Source organism: Babylonia areolata, chromosome 20 (assembly GCF_041734735.1).
Source record: "Babylonia areolata isolate BAREFJ2019XMU chromosome 20, ASM4173473v1, whole genome shotgun sequence".
NCBI classification, from domain to species: Eukaryota; Metazoa; Mollusca; class Gastropoda; order Neogastropoda; family Buccinidae; genus Babylonia; species Babylonia areolata.
In genome coordinates this window covers 33,445,339-33,456,913 of record NC_134895.1, presented here as the reverse complement: position 1 = coordinate 33,456,913, position 11,575 = coordinate 33,445,339, and the positions used below count along the sequence as shown (strand labels likewise).

Below are 11,575 nucleotides of genomic sequence, written 5' to 3'. Positions count from 1 at the left end.
CAAAACAAACAAAATCAGTCAGGACAAACTTGTGAATTTTATTGAAATTGTACCAAAAGAAAACGGAACAGCCCAGTCACAGTAGGTGGAAAGCCAACCAAGGAAACAGAATCCTTCGTGTACATGGGAAGTGTGATGGATAAACAGGGGGGTGGGAGGTGGGGCACTGACAGACGTCACCAGCAGAATAGGCAAGGCACCAGCAGCCTGTGTCACGCTGAACAACATTTAGGCCTCAATGGAAATCAGCACAGCCACAAAATGCGCATCTTCAACACCAGTGCAAAAACGGTCCTACCCCACGGCTCTGAGAAGTAGGCGACAACGCAGCGGAAACTGCAGATATTCGTTATTATTAACAGCCGTCTGAGGCACACTTATAACATCCAGTGGCCAGACAAAAGCAGCAACGAGGAATGTGGCAAAGGGAGGGACAGCAGCCAGTCACCAAACAAATCCAGAGGAGGCAGTTGGGCTGGATTGGACACTTCCCTCTGGGTGCCAACATTCAGCATCACGTGTCAGGCTCTGAACCAGAACCCGCACGGGCAAATACAGAGAGGTTGGCCCTGAAGTAGCCGAAGGCTGGACACTCAGTCAGAGCTGAGGACAAAGGGGACCAAGTGGACAGATCTAGAAAAAAAATCCCAGCCCAGACTCGAGTTCATGGGTTGTTTATGGCCCATGCTTCTTTGGGAACGAAAGGCATAAATGATATATTAAAAGATAATTTTTTTAAAATGTGAAAAGTATTGCCACAAAAAACAAAAGCACGATATCACTTTAAACTATGACAAAGTTAAGGACAACATATCTAGACCATTCCATGTGTTGAGGAAGAGGTGGAAGAGAGACAAAGGATGGGGGAAGACAGTGAGAGAAAGTAACAGACAGGCACCAAGACCAAACAAATAAACTCGGACAAGTGCATTCATTGAACACTAAAATATGCAAAAGTGTAGCCCATAAATAAAGCAGCAGTCAGACTATGTATTGAATATGGATGGAACAATGAGTGAAAAAAAAAGATAGTTCGAGGTACAGATTTAAAAAAAAGAAAATAAGAAATAACGAAGGCACCACCAAAGTAAACCATTCATTATAATAAAGATATGACGTTCTAAGAATCTGTTTAAATCTTAACGACTCTTTTGACGGCAAACAAGCCTCTCCCAGGACCTCCCATGGCAGCGGTCCCCTTTTCGGCAATGGTCTGCAGGACGTTCTCTTCTACGCTGGCGATGAAGAAGAACTGAAAACACGCAGTGTTAATTCAGTCAGTCTGCACTGTGAGAAAAAGGACCGAGAACGTATTATGAGCATTTACCATATGAAGAAAAAGAGAAAAGAATCGTGATCATACCCACGGGGGAAGGGGAAAGAATTGAATGCGACACCATCACCACCACCACCACCAACAACTACTACTATTATTAAACTATTAGTACTAATACTGCTTCAATTGTTTTCCAAATCACTCCAGTGAACACATGGATTTTTACCTGTTTCTTTTACTTATTGACGATACAAGTATCCGCTGTGGACGTGAATACGCGCAGGTTAAACTAAACCCCTGTCAGGATACCACATGTTTCTGCATTTGTCCTGCTTCCAGTGATGCTACAACCACTAGCATCAATGTCACTATCATACTTGTCAAATATGTCGATACTTTGCCGCCGACTCCTTGGTGCTTTTGTCGTTTTTGTTGCCATCACCATCACAACAACCAACTTTACTACAATTGCTGCTGGTGTTGTCACTACCATTACTTCATTTGCAACTGCTGCATGCCAGTGCTACTAGATCGTAAATAGGCTCTTGCATTGAGGAACAGTCATGCCTGTGGCGACTTCGACAATTCTATTTCAACTTCTAATACTTTGGACTGCTGCTGCCACCTTGCTCTGTACTGGTGGATATTAGTGCCGATAGTTATACGACTTCATAAATAGGTTCTCACCCGGGGTGGTATGCTGGCGATGACGGGGTATCCCTTGGGCTTGAGTTTGCTGAACGCTGGTTTGAACTGCTCGGCCCAGGCCTGGATCTCACTCTCAAGAGATTGAAGGGAATGAGTTTCTGCATACACCGAATAAAGGAGACTATTTTGATATGGTTACTTTACATGATAATTCCTTGCTGAATATCACAATAACTAGACGTCCAGGTTCTACCTTCAAAGGAATGCCAGAAACACACACACACACACACACACACACACACACACACACACACAAAGCCCGTAAATGTGCACACATTAACAACTTCGTCTGAAATCAGTTATAATGAAAAGACAAAGCATGTTGTTTATAGCCAAGCCGCCCGCAAAAGAGTAATTTCATGGTTGTGTGGAAAGTAAAACGGAAGAACGAACGTTATGCATATTCCCCAACCAATGCTGTATCAGTCTTTGTTCTTTCGAGCGGAGGTAAAGATAATAATTGACAACTGTTTCGCACTGTGAAGTGTTCATCGGGTGTGCTACTTGCTTCTGGCTGCCTACTGAAGAAAAACATTCCCATTTGAGCCACAGTTCCCCGTAATTCTTATTCGTGAAGTACGGGCGTACAAAAATAACATGGGTACTGATGGACAATTATAGAATTTAACATCTACAAGTGAAAACATGCCAGACACAACTATTGGCACCAGTAACGAGAGATTATAATCCACGGGGGGACTTTAGAGAACTCTTGATCAAAATCCTAAGATCATGCACGCTCCAGCACGCGTGCACATTGACACATGTAGGCATACATTGCATTAAAGAATGAATACTGGCAAACTTTGATTTAACATGGACAGGATTGGAAAGACAAAGTGAGTGACAGAGACAGAGTGAGATAGAGAGATAAGGACAATGACTGGGGGATATACAGACTGACAGATAGACAGACAGACAAATAAAATGAAATATATACCAGGAATTTTTATCTGCCAGTCACAGAACATCAGAACCGTGTCTGGCAGTGTTTGGTCTATGAAATCGTCCCATCCGCCGCCTGCTCCGAACATTTCCAGTGCTTCACTCATGTGTTCCACCGGATATTGCGTCACAACAGAGCCTGCCGGGAAGGTCAGATCCCGCAGCAGAGCTGTGTCAATGGTGTTTATCTCTGGTGAGAAGAAATAGAGATGTGTCATTGGTGTTTATCTCTGCTGAGAAGAGACAGAGATGTGCCACTGGTGTTTAACTCTGGTAAGAGGAGATAGACCTTTGACAATGGTGTTTGTCTCTGTTGTGAAAAGATGGAACTATGTCATTGGTGTATCTTTTGTGAGTAGAGATAGAGTTATGTCAATGCAGTTTCTCTCTGTTTGGAAGAGATATTTGTGTCGTGTTTTTCTCTGAGGAAAAGAGACAGTTGTGTCACTGATTTCCATCTCTGGTGAGAAAAACAGTTGAATTCTTTATGTAAAACATACACCTTTATTTTTACTTCCTTGAGATGTTGAAAATATTACCATGTCATACTCTGTCTGTGTCTCTTTCTCTGTCTCTCTTTTACTGTTGGTTTTTGTTTTCCAACAGGCCATTTTCAGATAAGATATACTTACCAAATATGTATCGCTTTTCACCGATTACCTGCACACACACACACACGCGCGCGCGCGCGCGCACACACACACACACACACACACACACACACACATGAAAGCATTTAAAATCGAATTCTCCTACGCAATGCAACTTTTATATTCAGTTATTAAGGCAAACTGATTATTGAAATATCCTGGTAAAGGAAGATAGTGCAAGTAATGAATCATGGCCACTGGTGAATCACATGATTATCATCTGTTGACTTTACGTATATACGTGTAGATATGTTGGGGCCTATTTGTGTATGAAAGTAAATAGTGCACGCATGGCTAACTTGTTGTGAACATAGAATATGTAAACTTAAAACAGGCAAACTTAAATAAATGTTTAAAATATAAATAAATATATATCTTAGAAAATTAAAAGAATGCGATGATAACGATAGTGATGATGATGGCTGTGATTGTAGTGATAGTGGTGATGATGCAAAATTGACGATCAGGAAAAAAGTGACTAATTGTAACATAAAATGTAATACAAATAACAGCCTACAACCATAACATGATAGCGATGATACTGATATGTTGATGGTGGAGGGACTGAGGAATGGGTGGCGATTCCGTCCAACTGACCGCAGACGACTCTGGTCCGTAACTGTCCAGCAATCAGGAAAAAAAAAATCAGAAGCAGCTTGAGGTTAATTAAGCACTATACCTTGTAACTGCTATCAATGGTGAAGCCAGCCAATGCTGCTTTCAGATCATCCACAGAGGCTTCAGAAGTGACGTCAAACAGGTAGGTGTGATCCCTGAGGGGAGTCAGCTGGAGTTTGTTGCTAATCACATCGGCATCTGTTGCCATGGCAACGGTCAGCAGCAGGGCGGCAGTCAGACGGTGACAGAGGTACACGGGGGCTTAGTGCAGTCTGAAGAATGCAAGGACAAATGTGCAAACAGAGTGTACATAACACCAACCGTTTCTTTCTAACCTCGTGAAGTTGTGTCCCACATGATTGCTTTAGTGTCTGCAAACAGTACAGGGAAGAGGAAACGGAAACAAAGGAAAAAACGTGCGAGATGGGAAACGGGAGTTGGAGCCAAAGAGAAAGCGAAAGCAAGAGAGCTTGGGGAGAGAAGGTGGTGCTGGAAAGGAGAGAGAGAGAGGGAGAGAGAGAGACTCAGTTTTAGACAAATGTAAAAATAAAATCTAGTAAAAGAAATACATCAATATGACACTTGGAAAAATGAATGGAAATAATTCATTAAGAATATCAAACCAGTACAAGTTCCGTATCACAGAAATTGGAAATATTCTTAGACCATGTTCCCAAATTAAGTTCGACAGGGTAGCATCTTCCCCGAAGCTGTGCGTATTCAGCATTCACTTCCCGCTATGTTCTTCCTTTGTATGACATGATACAAGTTACCTGTAAATAGAATCTGTGAGGAATACATTTTTCAAATTTGCATTTACAGAGATACATTTTCCCAATAATTATCTGAGCAAGTACCTGGATTTGTCTTTATGTTATCATCAGTACTAAAAAGGTATCACATTTCCGTTTAAGTCTGCATGTGTTGTGCATTAATTTTGTATTTGACCAGTTTCCAATCCTTTCCAAAACATTTGGAGTCTGCATACTGACAATTCAATATTGCTTGAACACAAACATATGTTGTTGCTTTTGAGAGCAGCAAGCTGTTGACAGCCCCATATTCCAGAACCATAAAACGGAAGCAATCTGGGTATCAAGCATTAAAAAAATAATTCTCTTGTGATTTTTCCTGTTCCATACTATATAATATGTCAACGACAACTTCACTGTGAAATACACACTTTTGTAGATATAATTTACTATCTTGTGTTTTCGCTTCCCAAATTTTCATTGGCTTCTGTTTCTGAATAAGCTTGCTTGGGTTTTCTCTAAGTTTACCTGCAGTGCAAAATTATCTACAAACTCCAATGTGCTTTAACAGACCTGCTGGCCAGAATAAGGTAAGCACAACATCATCAGCAAAGAATGCAATCAATACCTGAACTGCCTCTGTACATTGTATTCTCCATTTTGGAGCTGTCAGACCATAACATTTGCTTCGTGGGGTTTTGTTGTTGTTGATGTAGATGGTTGTTTTTGTTTTGTTCATTTTTTTTTTTTAAAGTCACAATATGACAGTCCTACTGATGGTGACGAAAGGTATTCCTTCATCCAAGTCAAGATCTAAAAACAAGAGAAGAACGGAACGTTCACCTACTGACCAGTAGTTTGAAGCCGTCCGACCAGGACCAGTCACAGGAGGAACGTGTCGTTGATGAGGAACCACCCCAGACGTCTGCACTTCACCGCCTTTATGCCCATATTTATAGCAGTGCTTTGGGGAAAAGGGACGGGGTAAGGGTACGTCCACGTGACTGTCACTGGCCAGTCCCTGTAGTGAAGAGTCGTGTGTACATCCGGCTGTGATTTCGGAGGACCTTGTTCGTGTATCATATTCTGTATGTTTCCCAGAGATATCACTTTCCCGTTTTATGGTACGATACAGATGTCTCGCCCATTTTCATTATTTGTGTGTGTGTGTGTGTGGAAACTAATTACTTCCAAAACGTTCTTGCTTTATTTTCTTTAAACACTTGCTTTTTTATGTGACACATTCATGCACACGCGCACACACAAACACACACACACACACGCACGTACGCACGCACGCACGCGCACACACACACACTCACACTACACACTGACACACACACACACACACACACACACACTTCTCACAGACAAAGAAAGAGAGAGTGGAACGGGAGGGGAAAATAAAGAGATAGAGAAATATATAGAGAGAGAGGATCGAAACGAAACGAAATTTTATTTTACCAGGTAATGAGATAAGCAAGTACACATGCTTTTTTTTCCACCAGATAGGTGGAAATTGTTGAAACGAATGACTCAGCATCAAAGACCTTGAATAACTTGAGGGACATGGTTGCAACTCTCTGCTTGTTCCTGAACGTTCTACCTTTACCTTCAACATTAGTCATTGTGACTAAACACATGCTACAATAAACCGAAGACAGACATATTGACCCATTTCATTTTAAGCAAGATAAACACGTAGAAAGAATTTACTTTGTTGATCATATAAAAACATCCTCACACAAGCAAGAAAACAAACAACAAAAACAAAACAATAATAAACAAACAAAAACGTGTTAATTCACACTGTCAACATAGCAGTGTTTACGATGATGCAAAAACCGTTCTGTCAAACCAATCGTATTCAGACGAGAAAAAGCAGTGTGTTTGGACGGGGTTATTATTTATTCACTCTGAGATGGAAAATTCAGGGCAATTGCAGACATTGTCTGTGTGATCTTTAATGCAGGATGAAAGAGTAGTACTCTGGCGCCTATCTAATTTTTATCATAAAAAAGACAAAGACAATAATCGGTGTTCATATTTAACTAATGGGAATTTTGGAAGATGATGGTGGTAGTGGTGATGATGATGATGATGATGATAACAATGATACTGCTACTACTACGACGACGACGATGACTACGACTGCAACTACTACGACTCATACACCTAATGACAATAACGATAATGGTTACCTAACTGCTAGTACTCTATCCAGAAAACTGCTCTAGGTGCTTTACAAATTATTTATAATTATTGCATAACACATTACATGTACACATGTACCTTGCAAACTTTACACACATATGAACACAATGCATGATGTTTGTCCTTCGGATTCGACGATGACCATGGCTTCAAAAATCGGATGGAAAATCGGTGGCTGCATGTTGTGATATGCACACATACACATACACACACACAGACACACACACACAGAGATACATACATACATACATATGTATAGGTATACCTGCCCACTCCCCACAGATGAAAACACACACAAGCATGCAAGTACATACGCATACACACACACAAACACCCACCCACCCCATATATATATATATATATATATATATATATACACGCGCGAACGCAAGCACGCACGCACGCACAAAGCAGAAGAAAAATAAGACATAAAAAGAAAAACAAGTCACAGAGCACACTATTTTGCCGGTTGTGGGAAACTCACTGATACAGGTGTTCTGTCGATAAAATTCGCATTAGTGTCACAACTTAGGAGTCAGAACAAGTATCAAATACACACGTGCAGGAAACACGTGGCGGTATTGATAAACGTATCAATTGACAGAGCTGGTGGCTTGTAGTGACTCACCAGGTAAGTCGACACTTTTCATTAGTCCTAGTCAGCAGATTTTTTTTTTTTTTTTTTTTTTTTTACCTCAGTAAGTTGTCCTCGTTTAACTCGACCTCCTATGATTAGATTCCTCGCATACATGTACCAGTTGTTTTTGTCCTCCAGTCAAAGTTTCCCTCCGGGATAAGTCGACAATGACGTCACGCACAGGATTTGAAACCGCGAATTTCGCGAAAAATTGCCGCGTCAAAGCAGGTGTAGAAGGGGAAAATATTCTCATGGTCACCTTTAACTGATAAATTTTGCCACCCCAAATACCAGTTCACAACACACACCCACACGCACACACACGCACACACACACACACGCACGCACGCACGCTCACAAACACACACACACACACACACACACACACGCACACACACACACACACACACACACACACACACACACACACACAGGAATGCTTTTTGTTTGTTTTGTTGTTTTTTGCCTGCAGCCCTTTTTTTGACAACAGTGTGAGTACAGCCATGTTTCAGTCACATGCAAAGAGAACAAGAACAGGAACAAAAACTTTAATCTGCCAAGCCTCCAGCCCCGAGAAAGAGGTCAAAAGTGCACAATATGGTGATCACATAGCAACAACTCAATGTAAAATACATACTAACTTAAATTAAACCTGTAGAACAAAAGTGCCTCTTGCGCATTGTAAATTTATTCTAAATGCCTTCATTGCTGTCAACGAATTCCTGTCGTATCTTCAGGGCATTAAATATAAAACACAGAGTTTACGAATACTATGAATAGAACCATTCTTCAGCAAGTGAATATATGATTGACCTTCAGAGTTCAGATGTTTTTGCCTTGGATTATTGTATAGAACACAACTGTTTATAAAATGATTTTCATCTTCGACCACGTTACAACGTTTACATGCGTAATTTGAATTATATTTGAATGTTCTCCTGAAAAATGATCCATTTATTGGGAGCAAACCAAGCCGTAATTCTATCAAGCAGTCCCCAAAACACTTTTTATCCACAAAGTCAAAATATTGCTCACATTCAAAACCAGTTTTGAACAGTCTGTAGTTATGATATATATCTTTAGACATTACTGCTCACAGCCAACGCCCTGTTGCAACCAGACATACCCAAATCCAAGTCTAAAAAAGTATTTTTGACTAAAGACACTCAGCATTTTTTTTCCCTTTCGTTCAGGTTAAACAACATCAAATATGCCTGTCTGGGTAATCGGTGCACATTCATATCCAACAACCTTAACCAGTACCTGATACACCTCATAGTACTATTTATATACAGTGGATAACGTCCCAGTTCTCCGTATGCAAACTTGTTTGGTACGCAGTGGTATGTTCAGAAAACGTTTACATGCAAAGGAATTAACCTTCTCGATATTATTAAGTCTGTTGAGACCCCACTTTACAGAAGCGTACAAAAGAATGGGTTGTACCTGAGTATCAAATATTTTGAAAAAAAACATACTTTGGAAATATTATTCAGCTTCGTTATATATCTTTACAGTTAATACATGCATGTTTGCCTTTTACTGCTAAGGTTTCTACTCCTCTGTTTATACTCGTTTTTGTTGTAAAAACAAACCCTAAATAATTATATTCATTCACTACTTCTAGAGAATTTCCATCGAGATTCCACTTTTCATTTCTTCCCAAAAAGCCACCTTTTCGAAAAACTACCACTTTAGTCTTGTCAGTATTTATACTCAAGAAGAGTGTTTTACATATATTATTCAGAATATTTATGTGATTTTGCAGACCAGTTGCAGTGTTAGATAGCAGTACAATATCATCCGCGAACAGAAGAATGTACAACTCCAAAAAATCCGGCAAAACTGAATTCCATGAATATCATTGTTTTCAGTTGCTGATGCAATTTCGTTAACAAACAACGAAAACAATATAGGGCTTAACATACATCCCTGCCTTAGGCCAACGGGACAATCGAAAAATTATGTTAACTTATCTTCAATACGTACACAAGACGTAATAAATTAATACATAGCAATGATAGCATTCATAAATTTTCCATTTATACCGTTCTGAATCAAAATATCAAATAAAGACTGCCATTGCACAGAGTCAAATGCTTTTCTCGGGTCAACAAAACATGCGTAACGCTTGCCTCCCTTCTTTGATAGAAATTTCTCAATAACCGCGTTCAGAGTAAAAATGTGATCTGTTGTGGCATAGCCAAGCCTGAATCCAGCCTGTGACTCTGCTAGCTTAACCATTTTTTACAGCCCATCCAACAAGTCTTGTGTTTAGCACTGACGTATAGCATTTGCTTATCAGACTGAGCAAAGACATGCCCCTGTAGTTGTCTGTTGAACTACTATCTCCCTTTTTAAAAACTGGAACAATTATTGCCTTCGCCCACTCTTCTGGATACGTGCCCTTATCAAACAGAATGTTAAACAGTTTTGTCGAAAAATGTACAGCAATATTATCAGCTGATTTTAATATTTCTGCAAAAAATACTGTCTACACCACAAGCCTTGCCTTTTTTTAATTTCCGAATAGCATCTGCAACTTCTAGTTCTGAAACAGAACGACGGAGTTCATCATATATAATATTATTTGCATCCTCTAATTGCTCTTCACAAATGGCTCTGCTATCAGTAGCTATAACCTCGTTCTGGGTAAATAAATTCTGCAAGTATTCAAACCATTCATTTTCTTAAATATCTTTACATACTCTTACTTTCCTTCTTCCAGACACTTGCTTTCCTTCTTTCCAAAACAGATTGCTGCCTTTGCTCAGTGATGCTAGACGCCTGGCTTTATCACGTATGTAGCTAACTTTCTTTACCTTACACAAATCCTTATATTCCTTCCGAGCTTTCACATAATGTAATCGGTGCTTATCATCCTTGGTTTGTCTTAACATTGCTAGCAGTTGTCTTGCTTTGTGCCTTGCATCTTTACATTCAGCATCAAACCGTGGGGCATCTCGCTGATCACTCCCAACAAACACACGCTTTCTCATACATTCACTCGCTCTCAACAGTACATTACTAAATAGCCCCAAAGCCTCCTTAACACTATAATCCAAAAGAGAAAATGCGTGTGCACACATATTCTGTAAATCGTCTGAATAAAGACTTTCTCTGAAACTGTTCTCCTTTGTTTGATCCCAAGCTAATCTATAAATCCATTTAATGTCATTTGCTTTCTCAGTACTAGCAGTGTCTTCACTTTGAGCAATTGTAAACGACACAGGGAAATGCGGTGAGTCAGTAAATGAAACAACCTTCAATGAACGTACGAAATCACACACAACTCTCTGGACATTATAACATAATCTATGATACTTCCACCTGTAGACGAGACAAATGTTGATGAATCATCAAAACGAAAACGACATAACCCGTTCAAAATAACACAATCAAATGCGGGACACATCTCTAACAAATCCTTACCAAAAGCGTTCTTTTCTCTGTCATCAGATTTTCTCTTAAACAAATCATCTTCCTGAAAATGCGGTCAATCCCACTTGTCACCTTCTATGCTGTCAGCTGAGGACAGAGCGTTCGCACAACCAGTCCGTGCATTCAGGTCTCCTATTATCATCAAAGTAAAATCTTTTGACTGCTCTTGCAAATCGACAATGCACTGTTCCAGAACTTCTACACCATATCCATTTTCTGCGGCATTCCAGTATTTATTGGATGTATAAACAAATTATGAAAACATTTTTTTCCAACTTAAGTAACAATTTGTTTATTTCCAAAATCACAAAGTGTTCATATTTTACTTTAATTC

The 11,575-nt window shown here is 39.8% G+C and overlaps 1 protein-coding gene across 1 annotated transcript; it reads right to left on the bottom strand.

The window, feature by feature from the left end:
• Nucleotides 1-772: 772 nt before the first annotated feature.
• LOC143294756 (uncharacterized) lies at nt 773-4,383 on the bottom strand. Its single transcript, XM_076606228.1, has 5 exons — nt 4,259-4,383; nt 3,562-3,589; nt 2,925-3,119; nt 1,964-2,082; nt 773-1,252 (listed from the first exon to the last, which is right to left on the bottom strand). Exons 3-5 carry the CDS (start codon nt 3,034-3,036, stop codon nt 1,133-1,135), a joined length of 351 nt encoding a protein of 116 aa, XP_076462343.1. The 5' UTR covers nt 3,037-3,119; nt 3,562-3,589; nt 4,259-4,383; the 3' UTR covers nt 773-1,132.
• Nucleotides 4,384-11,575: the final 7,192 nt, after the last annotated feature.